General features: G+C 53.0%; 1 protein-coding gene across 1 annotated transcript in view; it reads left to right on the forward strand.

Annotated features, from left to right (window-relative positions):
• Positions 1–19134, forward strand: part of IGF2R (insulin like growth factor 2 receptor) — a 103695-nt gene that overhangs the window by 56980 nt on the left and 27581 nt on the right. Inside the window, exons 17-29 of the mRNA XM_018053434.1 lie at positions 220–335; positions 756–924; positions 2434–2613; positions 5714–5815; positions 6950–7051; positions 9605–9800; positions 12677–12847; positions 13601–13744; positions 13828–14003; positions 14256–14343; positions 14911–15126; positions 15851–15981; positions 16236–16333. Of these exons, the coding sequence (XP_017908923.1) occupies positions 220–335; positions 756–924; positions 2434–2613; positions 5714–5815; positions 6950–7051; positions 9605–9800; positions 12677–12847; positions 13601–13744; positions 13828–14003; positions 14256–14343; positions 14911–15126; positions 15851–15981; positions 16236–16333 (1889 nt within the window). The remainder of the gene's footprint in view (positions 1–219; positions 336–755; positions 925–2433; positions 2614–5713; positions 5816–6949; positions 7052–9604; positions 9801–12676; positions 12848–13600; positions 13745–13827; positions 14004–14255; positions 14344–14910; positions 15127–15850; positions 15982–16235; positions 16334–19134) is intronic.

The raw sequence follows: 19134 nt of genomic DNA on the forward strand, positions 1-19134 counted from the left end.
GCAGCAGCCCTGCCTTATTCCCACTAACAGAAGCTAGAGTTCCATCTTAACTCATTGATGGGCTATGTTCCTTTTAATAGAACAAGAGGGGATGGACAAAGGAGATGAACTTGCCTCCGATTCTTACTGAGGAACAAGTGTCCCACCTTTTTCGAAATGCTGGCTTTGTGTAACGAGTCCCCTTCTCTGCTGTCCCTCCTGTGTGTGTCCTGAGATTAGGAGGAGGATAACTCTACATACAACTTCCGGTGGTACACCAGTTACGCCTGCCCGGAGGAGCCGCTGGAGTGCGTCGTGACCGACCCCATCACACTGGACCAGTACGACCTCTCCAGGTGAGGTGGGCCCTCCTGCCCTCAGCCTGGCCCTGTCCAGTTAGGGCCGAGGTTGCTTAGGCCCTGCCGGTGGGCATGTCCCTGAGCTGGTGAGAGATCGTGCAGGACAAGGGTGGGGAGCCCCAAGCTGCATGAATTCTAACGATCTGGGAGCCTTCGCAGGATCAGCCAGTGTTTGCCCAGCACACACCTCTGTCTTCAGCTGCATTCTTCAGAGCGATGCCTGTCGGTGCAGAGGAGTGGGGGCAGTCCCAGGGGTGCAGAGAGGCCTGTGTCTCCTGAGGCTGGAGAGGAGGCGTGGTAGGCCGGCCTCTGCTGGTTTGATAGGCAGCGCACCTAAGTCGTTAGGACTTAGAAATGAATTACCGGGCTGAAAGCCGTCGGCTGGAAAAAGTGTGCGTTTCCCCCTTGACCTTTCAGGCTAGCGAAATCCGAGGGCGGTCCCGAGGGAAACTGGTACTCGATGGACCACGGCGGGGCACGCAGCACGTGGCGGAAGTACTACATCAACGTGTGTCGCCCTCTGAGCCCGGTGCCAGGCTGTGACCGCTACGCGTCCGCCTGTCAGATGAAGTACCAGGGCGAGCAGGTGAGGCGGCCCTGCCCTCCCTCCCGAGCCCTGGGCTTCGCGCTGGAGGGTGGAGGGGGTGGTCTGAGTGGGTCCGGCTTGCGCCGAGAAGCCCCTTGAGACAGATAGGGGGTTCTTGCTGCAAACTCACCTTCCCCACCTCCCCCAGAGATGCTATCATACTTGAGTCGTTGCTCAGATTTAAAATGAAAAAAACGAAAACCCCTGGGTGTGGGGAACCGCCTCTGCTCACGGTTCTCGGCAGAGGAAGTAACTCTGAACAGCAGCCGTCTGTCAAGGAGAGTCTAAGCTTCCAAAAGCTCTTGCTTCTGGACTGATTAGAGGGGACGCCTGCTTGGCAGATCCAAGCGCCAGCCCTTCTTGCCTGGGTGCAGGCTGCACTCTGTCATTCAATGGAATGCAGTCACTGCCAGAACCGCGGTGACGCTCCCCTGGGTGCCTTGTTGTACACAGCGCCTCTTAAAATAAAGACGTCTGTGTGCTTCTTTAAAAATAGCACGTCGAGGATGTACTTTTCCTGGGGTCCGTTACACGGCAGCTCAGAGGTGTTTTTGGGGAAGCTGGTGAGCGCCCCCTGCTGGTTGAGTGGAGCGTGGTGGTGTGTTGGTGTGCTCTCTGTTGGAGCAATGGCCTCCAAGGACAGTCTGCTCTCCTTATTCATGGATTCTGTATTTGCAAGCTGTCTACTTGCTACCGTTCATTCGTGACCCCAGATCAGTGCCCGGGCGCTCTCACGGTCTGTCATGGACATGTGCAGAGAGGCCTGGTGTGGCTCTGCAGTTTTGTCCCGGTTCTGCTACCCAGACGTCCAAACGCCGGAGGCGAGAGGAGGTGGGCAGTGCGGTGCCAGACGCTCCTGGCTCCTGGCCACATGTGGACCGGGCTGGGTCCTTCCTCGAATGCCCGGGTGAGGACTGGCCTTGGATGGCTCGCTTAACACGTCCGAACCTCGTTTTCACTTTTGTGAAATGAAAAGGATCTACCAGGGTTTTGAGGCTTCAGGATCGCAGTCTATGGGAGATAAATGTCCACAGAGATCAACGTGCCCCCTCCCTCGGTGTGCGGGGAGTGGGTCGGTTCTAAGCTCCTGGCTGGTGCCCAGAGGCCGAGGGCGTGCAAGTCCATGGTGAGCAGTGTTGCAGGGCTTGCACACGCCCTGGTGTACATCCGCCCCGCGGCTCCTCTACAGATGACTCAGTGGCAGCGCTGTGTTAGTAGACGCGGGTGGCTAGTGTAAGCTTTGCTTTTTGGAGCTTTCTGGGATTTCTTTCCCCTGAGTGTTTTCCATCTGAAGTCGGTTGAATGTGCAGATGCAGAACCTGTGGGTTTCGAGGGCGGACTGAGTTTCCCCTCTACGGAGGAGTGGTGGTTCGCATTTGCTAATCCAGCATCTGTGGCAAGTCTGTAGGACACACCTGCCGTGCACAACGAAACACCCACCGTGTCAGTAACGAAGAATGCAGTTGGTCTCTCTCCAGAGGGAAAGCTAATAGCCACGTGTGTTCACAGGGCTCGTTCTCTGAGACCGTCTCCATCAGCAACCTGGGGGTGGCGAAGACGGGCCCCGTGGTGGAGGACAGCGGCAGCCTGCTCCTGGAGTACGTCAACGGCTCTGCCTGCACCACCAGCGACCAGAGGCGCACCACCTACACCACCAGGATCCACCTCGTCTGCTCCATTGGCAGCCTGGTGAGGGGGGCGGGGCAGCACCGCGACCTCGCTTGGTCGGGCTGCTCTATCTGCACGGGACGCGGGTTCTGCTTGGTTCTGCTTCTGTGTGTGCTGCAGACCCGGGGAGGCCAGGGCTACAGCAGTGGTGCTTCTGCACCTGCCCTCCTCCAGTTTACGCCCAGGCCGTACATGCTGGCTTGGGACCCGTACCGCAAGGTGTTCCCGTAGGCGTGAGCTTTCTCTCTGAGCCACACAGATGCCATCCTGCATGTGAGTTTCTGTGAGTTCTGGAGGGTCCCAGAGTTCTGTGATCTGAGGGTCACACCTCATAGCAGATGAGGTCTTAGAGATGGCTCGGTCCAAACACCATGGCTCACAGATGAGGAGATGGAAGCCGGGCCCTGTGGGTGGACACCGAGGGAATAATAACAAGTGGTCTGTTGGGAAAGCAGGAGTGAAGTCTCCAGGCTGGGAAATGGAGGAGGTGACGGAGACTGCAGGAGGGCCCGAGCTCCTTAGCCCGAGCAGAAGAGAAAATGCGACGTGAAAATGCTTCGGGGTCATTATATACAGTCTGCACCTTTCTTTTTTTTAACCTTTTATTTTGTATTGTGGTTTAGCCGATTCACAGTGTTGTGATGGTTTCAGGTGGACAGCAGAGCGATTCAGCCATACAGGTCTGAGTCGCCATTCTCCTCTGAACTCCCCTCCTACCCACACAGCCACTTACGGTTGAGCAGACCCTGTGGACCCTGTGCCACGCAGCGGGTCCTTGTTCCATCTTAAACGCAGCAGTGTGTGCATGTCCCTTCCAAACTCCCTAACTGTCCCTTCCCACCATGCTTCCCGCCTGGGAAGCCTAAGTTCATTCTCTTAAGTCTGTGAGTCCATTTCTCTTTTGTAAATAAGTTCATTTACTGTGTGATTCCTTTTTAGAGTCCGCATGTAAGGGGTGTCTCACAATATTCCTCTTTCTTTGTCTCACTTAACTTCACTCCTTATATACACTCCCTGGTGACTCCCTGGTGGCTCTTAAAAAGCAATGTGGTAGAAGATACATCAGTATAACACAAGATTTACCGTCTTAGCCATTTCTAGGTGTAGAGTTTAGCGGCGTTAATGCCGTTGCAGTGCTGTGCACCCATCACGGGGTCCATTTCCACTGTGTCCATTGTTATTCTAAACCTAATTGCTTTTTTTTTTAACCTGGAGTTTTACATTCATAATTGCATCACGTGTTTTTTGAGCAGTCACCAAGCCCTTCGATGGACATGCAGTGGGGATGATAGAGTTCACGTCTGTCGTCAAACAGATCATTTCCAAGGGTTGGCGGCGCTTCGTAAGGGTCAGTTGCAGCGTCCTCCACTTTGGTGGATGTGTTACTGGCCCAGTGCGTCCGCTCCACCTAGCAGGCGGGGGCTCAGTCACTTCCATCCCGTCGGCTTACAGACGTCAAGTTCTCTCTGTCCTTTGCCAGCGCACGATTTTTTCCCCAGGAGATCACGTCTTAAGAGCTTAAGAAAGTTGCCCTGATAAGGGGAGGAAAAGCCTTGTGGGCCGAGCTCGGCTTGTACAAGCAAAGCTTTGCATAGCTGAGCCATAAACACACACTGATAAGCCTGAGCTGGGCTTCCCGAGTTCTGCTCTCAGCGCCAGGAAGGAATGCTGGCTGAGCAGCTGGGACCTCGCTGGCCGCCTCCAGGGCCCCTCTGAACCCCACCCTGGGCCCCTTTCTCCCCTCTGCTGGGCCTCGTCCCCCCTCCACTCCCCTCTCTGGAATCTCTTTGTGGTGGAGATACTGGACAGTTCTAGGAAGCCCTCTCAGACCCTTACTTTTTCAGCTTCCCTGTGTCATCCTATTTGGATGTTTTTCAGTTTTCACAGTGATTTGACGTTGTTACTGTATCCCTCAGCACTGGTCCACTGCCTGGTGCATTTCGTGGGCCCAGGCAACATGGAGTGAACGGAGAGCCACGTCCCCAGGGGTGCTGTGCTGCAGTCCCCCCGGGCTCTTCACGGCCACATGGTAGGGCCGCAGGGACGGCCATGTTTGCAGTTCACTGTGGGTGATGCCGCGGCAGAGAGGGTGGGGAGGCGTGGGGACCAGCGGCTGTGTCCCCTTTCCCCGTGTGTCTGGGTGGGCGGCTCAGCTCCTTCGTGACTCCCCTCTCCGCCTTGGCCATGTCCTCACCTGTCAGGGAGGGCGGTGGAGGTCCCCCCCGCAAGGCTGATCGCACCCCGGGTGTCCGGCCGGCCGTGGAAACTGTGCCTGTGTGGGCGCTGGTGTGGCTCACGGTTGAGCACACCTCACCCCATCGGCCAGCCTCGCCTGGGTCCACAGTGGTGTGGCCATGCTCGTATGCGTCTGGCCCGTGGGCCCAGCTTTTCTGCGTCTGGGTGCAGTTGAGTGCAGTTCAGTCATTCAGTCGTGTCCGACTCTTTGTGACCCCATGAACCGCAGCATGCCAGGTTTCTCTGTCCATCACCAACTCCCGGAGTTTACTCAAACTCATGTCCATTGAGTCAGTGATGCCATTTGACCATCACATCCTCTGTCGTCCCCTCCTCCTCCTGCCCTCAATCTTTGCCAGCATCAGGGTCTTTTCAAATGAGCCAGCTCTTTGCATCAGGTGGCCAAAGTATTGGAGTTTCAGCTTCAGCATCTGTCCTTACAGTGAACATTCAGGACTGATTTCCTTTAGGATGGACTGGTTGGATTTCCTTGCTGTCCAAGGGACTCTCAGGAGTCTTCTCCAACACCACAGTTCAAAAGCATCAATTCTTTGGTGCTCAGCTTTCTTTATAGTCCAACTCTGGGTGTAGATGGCGTTCAAAAGCTCAGTCTTGAACTCTGACCCAGATTTGGATCCCAGTTCTACCATTTACTCTTGGTGTGACCCCCCAGGTAGATTCACTGGCATTCACATGTAAGAGAGAACAGTCTCCTTAGTAGGAAGGATGACATCGTCATCAGATGAGGCAGGTTAAGCTCCTCACCTGCTCCACCATATGTTAATCCACCGACTTGAACTCTTCTTGTTATCCGACTAGTGTTCTGGTGGTTAGAGAGCGTTTCATGGCCTTGAGTTGACTTGTATCCCTTGATTTGGCCTTTCAGCATACCCATCCCATATTTTCTCTCAACTGGGAGTGCGTGGTCAGCTTCCTGTGGAACACGGCAGCAGCCTGTCCTATCCGAGTCACCACGGACATAGACCAGGTACGGATAGGGTCCCGGGCCCCTGACCGAGCTGCCCCAGCCCCGTCCGCCCCGCGTCCCAGCCCCACCCCTCCCTCCGGCCCCTTAATCCCTGCCTGGATAGCAGGCGTTTGGAAGGCGTCCTGTGTTCCCCACCCTCTGCCCTGGCCCACCTCCCGGCCTGGGATGAGAACCAGGTCTTCCCTTCTGCTCCCCGGTTTCCCAGACCCCACCCTCTCCCTCCCTCCCGCTGTCCCTCCGGCCTCACGGGGGCCCCGGGGCGCTCTGCCATCGTGGGGACAGAGTCTTAATTTCACATCATGGCCACACCCGGGACGTGTTGGTGCCCCCTCGGCTGTAGGATTCGGCCCGTGTGGCTCATGTGATGCTCGAGGTTTTCACGCCCTGACCCCAGCCATGCCCCTGCCTCTGCTCTGACTGATGTTCTCACCTCTCTTTTCAAGTTCCCTCTGAGTGGCAGAGCTCCCCCAGAGAATGTACCCGGCTCAGGGAGGATGCGGGTGGGAGCCCATGGGCCCCCACCCACTGGCAGGGCTTTCTGAAGCCGCTGTGCGGTTCTCTGTGTAGGGTGGGCGGGGTGGAAGGAAGACATGGGGAGGGGGCTCACTGCGCCTCCTAGAATTGAGGAGAGACTGGGAGTTATTTGTGGATCTCTCATGGATCTGTCTCTGATTTGGGCTCCCCTGATAGCTCAGTTGGTAAAGAATCTGTCTGCAATGCAGGAGACCCCCGGTTCGATTTCTGGGTTGGGAAGATCCCCTGGAGAAGGGATGGGCTACCCACTCCAGTATTCTGGCCTGGAGAATTCCATGGATTGTATAGTCCATGGGGTTGCAAAGAGTTGGACACGACTGAGCGGCTCTCACTTCACTTATGGCTCCTTACTTTTTCTAGGGGCTCAGCCGGGGCCTTGTTCGGGTGAATACAGCAGTCTCGGGGTCTCGGGAGGATGGCACCGCTGAGCTGCTGTCCCCCTGGGGCGCCTCAGATGTGGCACCAAAAGGGGCCATGAGCTCGTCCGGGGCCACTTCTCCGAAGGGATCGGTGTCAGGCAGACGTGGGCAATGCTCTGTCCCTGCCGTGCCCTCCAGAACCAGGTTTGAATGTGCCTCTTCGCCCCTTTCATTCCCGCAGGCCTGCTCCATCAGGGACCCCAACAGCGGGTACGTGTTTGATCTGAACCCACTGAACAAGTCCCAAGGATACGTGGTCTCGGGCATTGGGAAGATGTTTCTGGTAAGACTTGCGGGGTGCACTCTGATTTGCCTTAGAAGGATGGGAGGAGGCGTGGAGCTCACCCTCATTTCGTGACTGGGGAGGCAGGTGTCCTTAAGAGCCACCCAGGGCACTGGTGGCAGCCCTCACCCAGGAGGAGGCAAGAAGTCCAAGTGTAAGGGGGTGATAAGGTGAAACCCTTGCCCCCTCCCGCTCTGCAGATGGGAACTAGGAACAGAAGAAGGGCTGCTCCTGGTCCTGGCCCTGCATCTGGTGTGGTGCCCAGGCCGGCAGCATGCACATGGCCTGCAGACTTTTGGCCAGGGCAGTGTCTCGGGGGTGGGGCCCAGCAGCATGGTTCTCATGCCCACTGGGGTTTTGAGTCCCTGGTCAAAAGGAAATGGTGATCATACTTGCCTATAAAAGGGAGACGAGCTGAAGGCACGCTCCAGAATCTTCCGACAGCCCCTCCTTCGTGGGCGGCCCTGGCAGTGTGTCTGGAGCTGCGAAAAGGAGAAACTCCACGTAGTGTGTTCCATTATAAATTAAGCACTGCTGGACAGAGAGAGGGTTTTTAAAAATCTGTTATTTAGGTTTAACTTCCACGTTGGAAGAAGAGAGTAACCTTTGAAGCAGGGATCTCATCCCAAAGGAAGCTGGGATGAGAATGTCATAAAACCAATACAGAGGGGCATTGTAGGCACAGCACATGTGGGAGGGCGTGCAGGTTCCTTCGGACCCTTGAGACTCCCGATGGGGCTTGTCACCGACACATGGAGGGCTTGTCAGCCAGCAGCACGGTACTCGTGGTCCCTCCCTTCCCCACCCACTCTCAGAAGTTGCTGCCCTAGAGTTTGGCTAGTAACAGGTTGTAATAGGTGACTGCAGTGTATTTGGCTGCCTGTGTGAGTGTGAGAGGCAGACAGGAACTTCAAGATCGAGCCCCTTAGGGGATTTGTCAGAAGAGGTAAGTCCCCTGGGGGACTTGCCCGAGGAGGTAAGCCCGGAAGAACGTGCCAGAAGAGATGACGATGTCTGTAGGGCGATGCTGGAAGAGGTGATCCCATGGAGAACCGGCCAGAAAGGTTCCTTCTGTGCGTTGGCCGGGGGGCAGGAGGAGGTGACGGGTGCAGGGTCGCAGACAACAGGGACAGGCTCCGGATGATGGTAGTGGTGGGGTGACCAGGCTCCCGGGAGTCAGGGCGCTGGGCTTTGTGCTGCCAGAAGGGCCTCAGACAGCACCGCCCACCAGCTGACTACTTGGCGTTGCATCTTGGCACCTGGCCCTGCAGGGCTGGGCCGCCACGTGTTCTCCTGCGGGCTGCGTGCTTCTGTGACTGCGCGGCCCACGTGGCTGCAGGCCATCGGCCTGGGTGTGTTCTCACGTGGCCGTTTCTTAGATAGGGAACTGTGATCTTAAGGAAAGACACTTTGTGTACAGAGATCTTAACTTTGTGTACATTGTGCATAAACACTGACCGGTGATAGAGAGGTCTGTGTCTCACACCCAAGAGCGAGTTCTGCTTCACTCTGTCAACTGCTGGATTTAAGTGGAACGGTGTCAGTAGCTTCGAGAGTTACAGGGCCAACACAGTACTGTAAAGCCATTATTCTCCAATTAAAAAAAAAAAAAAACAGGGGTATCCACTTTTTCCAAATTTGAATGCATCTAACTACGTTTAGATTTGATTAACAATTCAGGTTTGGGGAGAAAAATCAAATTTTAATTAATTTTTTGACAATGAATCATTTCTAAAATGTCTACTAGTGTAGAACTGAATAATAGTCTTTATCTAGTGTAAATGGATAAATCATTACATAAAAGGGAACTGGATAAAAGGGTAAAGAATGTGCAGTTTTCTGTGTCATATCTTATGGATATAAACTTAGAGCAAGACTCTTCAGGAACATTGTTAGATTAGTATTAAGCAGGTTAGGAATGTGTGGGCATCGATCATGTTGGCAAATCTTACCTGTACTTTTTCTACAGAACGAGTTATGTGTATTATATAATGCACACGTGTGTATTCACATATATATATGTAAAATACACCCATGTATATTCACGTCTTATTCATATGTGGCTTCATAAAGCCATAGAAAGGTTTTTTCCAGAATTTCAGAATATTTAAAACAGTTTTTCAGAACATAAAACAGGTTTTTACACAATAAAAGCCTTTTATTTTAAAAAAACAACAGGGGTATCCCATTTTATTTACTTTTTAATGTGACTTCAGCCATATGTGCTTTTCCTATTGTAATCAAAAATACTGCAGCATTCTGGGTATATATGTTGGCATATATTGTTGCATGCAGACTGTCTCATACATTTAAAGATAGAGGGCTATCTAAATAAACCATTTGAGGCAGTTTATGGACATTGCTGTTTGGGCTTTGATTTTTGCCTTATGTATTAGCTTTAGGATTTAACTGCCCAGATGTGGCAGGTTGGTCATTTGGGTGATATAGAAGAGCAGCAGCTGTTTGGCAGGGCAGGGTTTGCGTTGCGGGGTTGTGTCTTCGGTGGGTCTTGCAGCCTGAGCTGGTGTGTGGTTCTTGCCCTCTGGCCTGCAGTTCAACGTGTGCGGAGCGATGCCCGCCTGCGGCACCCTGGATGAGAATCCAGCTTCCGGCTGCGAGGCAGAAGCCCAGACAGACGACCTGAAGACCCTGAAGCCGGGCAGGCTGGTGGGCCTGGAGAAGAGCCTGCAGCTGTCCACCGAGGGCTTTATAACCCTGAACTACACGGGGCTTCCTTCCCACCCCAACGGTGAGCTCAGATCCCTGTTGGTTTAGTGACTCACCAGCGTCCTGGTGGTTTTGTGACTGTCGACCTTTCCGAGAGTAATGTGTGGGTCCGTAGACGCTCCGGGTCTGGCTGCCCTCTGGCCTCACATGCACCGTGCGTGCCTGGCCTCCAGGATGTTCTCCCAGCCCCTGAGTGCATTCTGCAGCTGGAGGCCAGACTGCTGGGTTCTGTTCACACCCGCAACCCCCAGCATCTTCCCCCAGCACCTCCAGCGGCTCCTCTGATAGGAAAGTGTTCACCTGGCCTCTTGTCCCGTTTTTCAGATATTGAAGTGATGGGTGAAGATAGTGACAGTTTTGCCATCTGTATTGGGTTCTCATTTCTGTTCCTTCCTGCAGCTGTGATTGTAAACAGTTGCGGTTGTGGTGTCATCAGGTGTGATGCTGAGTGTAAGCGCCCCTGGGGGATGATGGTGGTGGAGTAGCAGCTACCGTGCAGGCCTGCTGGCCGCCGCATGCTGGGCCCATGTGGAGGTGCTGTGTGCTCAGCTGCTTGGTTCTCCACCAACCCCAGGCACCTCATTCTTGGCTTATGCCCTTCTTAACCACCTCTTTGCATCCCTGGTGATGAAGGCCCAGAAGGCCTCATGCCCTGGACAGAGAGCCAGTACTGGGAGCCAGGTCTCCTGCTTCTCATCCTGGTTCTGCCGATGGACACATTTACTCAGTGTTGCGGATCAGAGGCCCCCAGAGGTGCCCCCACACACAGCCCAGGCCACGCAGCTGGTGATGAGCACAGCTGAGGTCGGAACCCACGTGGTCTGACTTCTGGACCTGCACACTTCTCGCCATACTGGGGTGGGCTCAGGAAGGGGCATTCATGTGATGCCTGGTGCCCAAAATAACAGGGGCAGTCTGAGTCCACGTCAGAGGGAGCCGGGAGCTGGAAGGCAGTGGGGATGGCTCTGCCCGTCTGCGGGCGTCAGCTCGTGCTGTGCACCTTGCCTCAAGCTGACAGATCCAGTAACACGCCGGGAAGAGGACTTGTAGGGTGTTGAAAGGCTGATTTTGGGATTCCTGGGAAGGGGGTTAAAAATTGGGGGTCTTCTTAACTTCGAGGACAGAAGACGTGGGTCTGGGGGCTGCTGTCAGGTCTGCAAAGGGCTGGCCTAGAAAGGGAATTGCTCTCATTATGCCTCATTTGTTGGGGAGGACAGACACAGACGGATGATGTTAGTCTGTTCATAGAGCCCAGGGGGACGGGAATCCTTTGCTTTGCAGATGTAAACTTCTTCACCGCTGGGTCCAAGGAGTCAGCTGCTCACTCGCCTCAATATCCAAAAAGAAATGTGCTTCACTCTTTTTATTGACATGTTATTAAAAATATTCGTTTTGGCCACCCTGTGTGGTACGTGGGGTCTTAGTTTCCCAATCAGGGATTGAACGCATGCCCCCTATGGCAGAAGCCAAGAATCTTAACCACTGGACCATCAGAGACCACCCTTCAGTCATGTTTATAATTCTCTTCATTTCCAGTTCCAGAGTATTGTTTAAAAATGGAATAGATTAGGCATCTATGTATCCTTTTTTTTGTCCTAATTTGGAAAATGACCCCACTGTTTAATAATGAACTAGATTAGACATTTATGTGTATGTGTGTATATATATACATATATATTTTTTACCCTAATTTGGAAAATGACTCTCTGTCTCTTGCGGGGTTATCAGTGTGGTCGTGTGGCTGACAGCCGCTGACATTTCTCTGCTGGGTTGGGATCCAGGCGCCAGCAGCCCCCGGGGTGCAGTGCGCGTCTGACCTTAGAGCTGTGTTGCTCCAGGCTTGTCCCTCCCTCTCCCTCTGCCTCAGTGTCCTCCTGTGAAAACCAGGCGTCTCTGGGGGCCCCGTGGGACTCAGTAACACGGTAATGGCACCGGGGCTCTTCCCTCCGTGGAGCCTCCGCCCACATGGTCCCCTCTCCGCAGGAGCCTCCGTCTTGGCTGTGCCACCTCCGCTTCCTCCCTGCCCGCCGCCCTAGTGGTCTGTGCTCGGCTCCGCAAGTCGAGTGATGTTCAAAGTGTTGGGTTGTATCGCCCCTGGCTTAGACCACCCCCTCCCGACCCGGGGTTCTCCGTGTGCCCAGAGCAGCAGCCAGGCCTGTCCAGTGGCCACGGGCGCCCTGTTGCTCCTTGCTTGGGCCCGTCCGACCTCCTGCTCCTCGACCAGGAAGGCCTACCCTCCCCACTGAGCCTTTGTCCTCAGTGTTTCCCGCTGCTCACGGCAGTCGGTGCTCTAGGCAGCCAGGTGGTTCTTTGCTTCCCTTCTGCAGGGTTGGGCTCCGATGGCACCTTCCAGTGAGCCCAGCCATCGCGCCTTGTCCCCCCGCCACCACCCCCCCGCAAGCCCTGGGGTTTCTCAGCCCCGTCCTGCGGTGTCTTCCTGCATTTCCATCTGTCCTGCCGAGGCTGCATGAAGTCTGCTCACTGTCGGGGTGCTGAGCAGCCTTGAGGGTCAGCTCCCAGGAGAGCGGGTTTTCTTCTGTTTCTCTCACTCCTGTGTGTAGTATGAACGTCGTAAACATTGTTGAATAAGCCATGGAAGGAGAGTGATGGTTTTCTAGTGTTTGGGTGGATAAATGGATGTAGCACTCTCATCCTTCTTGGAACAGAAGAATGTCAGGACACTGTGCTCATGGTGTGAACCTTCCTTACAAGGGTCACTGTCCCAATGTGTGTGACCTCTCCTTAGCTCAGGTCCCTGGAACAGACTGGGTGCTGTGACACTGTCTTAGCAGATGAGCCTGGAGGCTCATGTCTGGGCACGCTGTCCCAGTGACCCACGTGTGTCCAGCGACGCTCTGGTCACTGCTGTTTCTCAACAGTCTGGCCTTCTGTTCCCAGGGAGGGCTGATGCTTTCATCATCCGCTTCATCTGCAATGACGACGTTTACCCAGGGACGCCCAAGTTCCTGCACCAGGACATCGACTCCAGCCTGGGGATCCGGGACACTTTCTTCGAGTTTGAAACCGCGCTGGCCTGTGTACCTTCTCCAGTAGATTGCCAAGTCACAGGTGAGACCGGTCGGAAGTGTGTGTTCGTGCCTGTGAGCATATGTATGTGTGTGTGCGTGTGTGTTTTATTTTCAGGCAGCATGACATTTGTGTTACATGTTTCCCTTGACTGATGCGTAGAGTTGTAAAACGTCTCTTGAAGTGAATCTGGGTTCACGGTTTTGAGCTATCATTTGGGATCAGAAGCTGCTTAAGAACAGAGAAGAAAACTAGGGGGAAAAAGTCAAGCTCACTGTTGGAGCTCCTTACTGGAGGGAGAAGAGGATAAGAGGATAAAGCTCGGAAAGGGGTCCCCGACGCTGAGCTGGGTCCTCCCTCTTTGTGGCGGCCTCCACCTCCTCAGCCATGGGGCTCTGCTGTAACGGCTGGTTTTCTTTGGTTGTTTCTGTGTTTGAATTAAAAGAAATTTTTAAAATTGGGAATCGCTAGACTTTTTTTTAATTAAATGTTTTTGACTTTAAAAAAAAGTTTGTCTGTGCCACATAGCATGTGGGAACCTTAGTTACCTGCCCAGGGGTCGAACTCTGCACTGGGAGCTCCCAAGTCTCAGCCGCAGGGCCACTGGGGAAGTCCCGTCAAGGCAGTTTTGAGCGCCAGGTCTGGTGCATGTTTCTGCAGGAGATGCCTGTCGGCCTCCTGTGGGTCTGCTCATTTCTGTTACGAGTGCTAAGTTCCTGCATCCTTAGCGTTTGGGGTTGAAAGGTGTCCAGAGCTACCAGGAGGGCAGCTCTGCAGCGCCCCCGTGTGTTTCAGACTCCGCCGGGAACGAGTACGATCTGAGCGGCCTGAGCAAAACCAGGAAGCCATGGACCGCGGTTGACACGTTCGAGGAGGGGAAGAAGAGGACCTTCTACCTGAGCGTGTGCACGCCTCTCCCGTACATTCCTGGCTGCCACGGTGCGTGCCGTGCCCCGGACTCACGTTCGCCCTGCCTTCCTCCCCTCCCCGCCACCCTCAACGCTGTCTCCCGGCCCTTGCAGGCACCGCCGTGGGGTCCTGCCTGGTGACGGAAGAAAACAACTGGAACCTGGGCGTCGTGCAGATCAGCCCTCAGGTGGGCGCCAATGGGTCCCTGAGCCTCGTCTACGTCAACGGGGACAAGTGCAAGAACCAGCGTTTCTCCACCAGGATAAACCTCGAATGTGCCCACACGACGGTGCGTGTCCGTGCAACCTCCTTTCTGCCTCCCCCAGACTCCAGGTCTTGCGTCTGACGTTGAGCTTGCTGGAGTGTTCGGGGGTTTTAGGCTGTTGATGGGATTGGACCAGAATGTCCTGGCCTGGTGTGTTTCCTGAGGGCTGTCCTTGTACTTCTCTCGTGGAGTTGAAGAGCTGGGTGTCCATCCTGCTACGGTCTGACTCCCTTCTTAAGTAGACGAGCATGTGCTGAGCACTGGTTTCCGTTGCAGGGCTCCCCGACCTTTCAGCTCCAGAACGACTGTGAGTATGTGTTTCTCTGGAGAACCGTGGAAGCCTGTCCCGTCGTGCGCGCGGAAGGTAAGACCTGGCCCTGCTCACCCAGGTTGTGGAAGTGTGATGTAGGGCGTGCTCTGATAGCATTTTAGATGCAAAGCCTTGCACGTGATCACGAGACACCTATGTATTTATTAGCGGATGGATAGCTTCTTGTCCTTGAATTTTCTGCTCCACTCCATTGTTCCTTTCACCAGCAACATTTTCCTCCTCTGCTGGGTTGATGGGCTGTTGGAGTCTCACACTTGAGAGCATGAACATGAGGTTTGGTTTTAAGTGGATCTTCATTCGTCCGGTGACCTAAGCTTTTCTAGAAGACTGGGCAGTTTGTCTTAGGCATACAAGCCAGAAGGAGAGAAGGTGGAAATGGTATTTAAGGCCTGTTTTAAGGCGATACTTAGCTGATTAGAGGTTGCAGAAGTTTTGCCTGAAGGGGTGTGTGTGTGTGTGTGTGTCTGTGTGTGTCTGTGTGTATGTGTATCTGTCTGTGTGTGTGTGTGTCTGTGTGAGTGTGTATGTATCTGTGTGTGTGTGTGTGTGTGTGTGTGTGTGTGTGTGTGTGACTGCCCTTCCCCTCTCATGTTCTTAAAGGAGACTACTGCGAGGTGAGAGACCCGAGGCACGGCAACCTGTATAACCTGATCCCTCTTGGTCTGAACGACACCGTCGTGCGGACCGGTGAATACATCTATTACTTCCGGGTCTGTGGAGAGCTTTCCTCTGGCGTCTGCCCAACCAGGGACAAGTCCAAGGTCATCTCATCATGCCAGGAAAAGCGGGGACCTCAGGGATTTCAAAAAGTGGCAGGTAGTGTGGTTTTCTTTCTTTTCTTGTAAAAGAATGGAATTCCATATGTAAGATGATCGATTATATCTTGTGTTTTAAGGTCTAAAGACAGTATTTTTCTTGAAAAAGAAGTACCTCTGCTGTGTCCTGGTAAAACAGCCTGTTAGCGATGTTTCTGGTTTCATACCCAGGACACACACTGACACGTGTTGTTAAGAGCTTATTTCATTCTTACTTAGCAACACTAATTAGTTCTCAACTCATATTTCTTCTTTTTTATCCCAGCTTTGGGACCCACTGGAGTACTGGTGGGTGCTCTGGGGTGGTACTTTGTAGAACAGAGGAGGGCACATGTCTGGTACAGGGCTGGGCCGTGAAACTGGTAGAGCGGACTGTCGGTCCTCACGCTCTCTCAGCAGCTGGGCAGGTGGTGATGCACTTATGAATTTTTTGCAAATCATGGAGTAGCTGACGGGTGAGTCTGTGGGCCTCGCTGAGGAGCCAGCACCCGCTGAGCTTATCGGGTCGAGGAGTGTCTGCGTGGCATCCCTCTGTCGGTCTGCGTTCTGGTGTCTGTTGGTGCGGAGGTCACGGCCTGGGGCGAGAGGAGGCCTGTCAAGGAGCCAGTGGTCCAGGCGTGCTCGGCCTTGTCGGGGTTTGTGCAGGGCGTGCGATGGGCCACACGTGCTGGCTGCCCGGGGGCTTCCTGAGCCCGTCCTCATATCCCCGGCTGCTTCTTCGGCAGGTCTGTTTACTCAGAAGCTGACCTACGAGAACGGGGTGTTGAAGATGAACTACACCGGGGGCGACACCTGCCACAAGGTGTACCAGCGCTCCACCACCATCTTTTTCTACTGTGACCGCAGCACGCAGACGGTGAGTGTACTCAGGGCGGGAACTTCGCCCTGGCTTTGCTGCCTTCTTCTTTCATAAAAGGAGCCCGCCCTTACCGCCTCGTGCAACCTCCTGGCTAAACCTAGTTCAAGTGTGTGATTCACAGACCCTGTGTTCAGAACCTCAATCAGTGTTGTCTCGAGCTTAACGAGCAGGTCCGTCCCTTCCTATGTGCGTCCTCAAAGCACCGGCCACCCAGGGTTTCCGGTTTCATGCGCTCGTCTCTGCCCTTGCAGCCCATGTTTCTCCAGGAGACTTCCGATTGCTCCTACTTGTTCGAGTGGCGCACGCAGTACGCCTGCCCGCCCTTCGACCTGATCGAGTGTTCGTTCAAGTAAGTTGATGGGGCGTTGACTCTCGGAGGGCAGTCAGGTTTACACGGTAATATTTTGCTTTAATAGTTGGTGGCTGGCGGGGATGGGGAATTAGATTAGGTGAGTCCCTAGGCTTTAGTTCCTGCATGTTACACTCTTGGATTGCTCTTGGCTTAGGTCCATTGCTTCTTGGGTTTTAGGTCCTCTGTTTTGTATTCTTTTGTTTTGTTGGAGTGTATCCTCCTGTATTGTGGAGAGGTTGGGTAGCAGAGAACCCAGGCATTGTCTGAAAATGCCACTGACTTGCTCTGAGATCTGATTAACTGGGACTGGGATTATGACAGAGTCAAATTAGTTTTCCTTCAGTTTTGAAGGCCTTGTCCCATTTCCGACAAGACTCATGCACGTTTGGTGAAAAAGTTTGTTGCTCATCTTCTGTGAGTTTTTACTCCATTCTGGAATATTTTCTGAACTTAAACTATCCTTTGAAAAGTTTTATTTTAAATTTCACATAAGTCCTTCTAATTATCTCTGAGGATACGAATTCTAATTTTTGTTTTCTTTTTAAAAAAATCTCATCATGCTTTCCCTGAATTATAATCCATTTTCTTTTAACGGTTGCCTTACACATGTATTTTTGATTTAACAGGAAGCTAAAGTTGACCCATAGCTCTACCCACCCCTCCAACCATGAAATAATGGAGAATGTTTTAGCACCAAACACACTCTCCCAAACTCCACAGGACTGTGGGCTAGTGTTTTAATTCTGACTTTTTTTTTCCTTCTCACATAAGTTGTAAGTTGTGGTTTTAAAAAATACTCATTGGTTGTTTGACTATATAGATTTCTTCCTTTGAAAATGAACAGAAATATCTCTGTTTCTTTGGCTTCCTCTTCCTTTTTGCATTGTACCCTTTCCTTTTGACCTGATTTTCATTCTCTAAGTTTAGTATGATGCTACGCAGCACGCTTGTTTGCAGATTGCTTGCCTCTGGTCTCTGTTGGGGTAGGGAGTTGGTGCCAGGATGTCCCACTTGGGACTAGGAAGGAACTAGTGCGTCTTCCGACCCTGGCTCCTCAGGCTGTTGGAGCTGGTCCTGGGGTCCAAGCCACACCGTAACTCTGGCAGTCCTATACCAGTAGGGAGTGTGTGGAGTTAATCTTGGTCCTCGTGTGAAAAGGCTGAGTTTTATCACCACTCGCTTGGTACAGAAGTCCAGGTGAACACTTACGTGTGTGCGCACCAGCCCTTAGGAGGTAATCCGTCTAGGGCCGCTGTTAGGGAATCTGGCCTTTCAGTCCTAGTTCCATTCCTGGGTAGATAACCTGCCTTTTCTGTATATGTTCTCTTGGCTTTGTTCTGTGGCCTCAGTCTGTTTTGCTTGCGCGTGGCTTTGTTATTTATGTTGCTTGGAAGGTGGTACTTTCTAAAACTGAAGATGTATGCCTGTTATTCAGTTAGGGATATTTTCAGTGACTGTGTTTTTGAAGGTTGCCTCTAACCTAGTCTGTGCCTTTTGTTCTGGGCCTTTTATTAATCATATCTTAAACTTTGCCTGTTGTATGCACCGTATGTTTTGAATGTTTTTTTAATCTGTTTTTGTACCGTATTCTGTTTCCTTAGATCTGTTTCCCATTAACTGATTCTCTCATCAGCTGATTCGATTTGCTCTTCTGCCTGTTCGTTGTCTTTTTAATTTTCATGACTGAGTTCTGTTTGGTACTCTTTCTCATTTCTTTCTCCATTTCATCATTTCTTCTCTCCACTCCACCCCCCTTCTTTTATTATAGTTGCGGTTTCTTCTTTTAGGTCTTTAACCATTTACAGTAAATATCCGTTATATGAAGTTCTCCAGGATCAGCTTCTGCAAATCGCTGTGTCTCCCACAGATGCAGATATTAATGCCTGTCCCATTCTTTCACTCTCATCCCATTAATGGTCCCTCAGCTTTCAAAGTACCTAGAGTTCTGTCTTCCAGAAGCAGCACCGCCCTCCCCCCACCCCGGTTTAGACCGTCCCCGTCTCCCCCTGCATGGGTGCAGCAGTCCCTCAGTGATCCCCTGGCCATGGTGGACTGGCCCTTCACAGGGGTTAGAGGTCGTATTAGACGAGACCAAGTGTTTGTTCAGAGTGGTATGGCTATAGACCAGAGTGGTCCTGGGAGATTGTAAGTCAGCCCAGGCCTATCTTGTCACGACCCCGCGATGCGATGAAGCCCCCGTGTTGCTTGGAGCTACCAGCTGAAGTCGGCTGGTGGGGGCTGGAACACCCCCCGCCCTGCTGCCAGCCTCAGCCCCCACTGTGCCACGGCTCCTGTCTGCTCTGCCCCGGCCACATGGGGCCCCGTGTTTTCCTGTGGACACCCTGGCGTTCTGTGCCCCAGGCCCCTGATTCCCTCTGCTCCCCCTGCCCAGTTGCCTGTGGGGCGGGCTCTTCCGCATCATCCTGAGCTTATTCAGAGATGGCCTTCTCAGAAAGGCCTTCTCTGGCCACTGTCTAAAAATTTCACTTCGTCTTTCCCCTCTCAAACTTCATATTCCCTTCGCTGCCTTATTTTTTCTCTTCACTCTGATTACCATCTGTTATACTGTACGTTAAAAAAAAAAAAAAATTACCCGTGGCCTCTTCAGACTTCATAGGATGGGTGATTTTTATCCGTTTCCATCAACACAGCACCACCCCCTCTGGTGTGTAGTTTGTGAACAAATGGCTGACTCTGGTCTCCTCGGGTTAAGTGGTGTCTCTAGCTGTTCTGCGTCTCCACCTGACTTGGACCCCGTGGGCAGACTGTGTGTCTTTCTCAGCCTTGACTCTGCACCT

Source organism: Capra hircus, chromosome 9 (genome assembly GCF_001704415.2).
Source record: "Capra hircus breed San Clemente chromosome 9, ASM170441v1, whole genome shotgun sequence".
NCBI lineage: Eukaryota > Metazoa > Chordata > Mammalia > Artiodactyla > Bovidae > Capra > Capra hircus.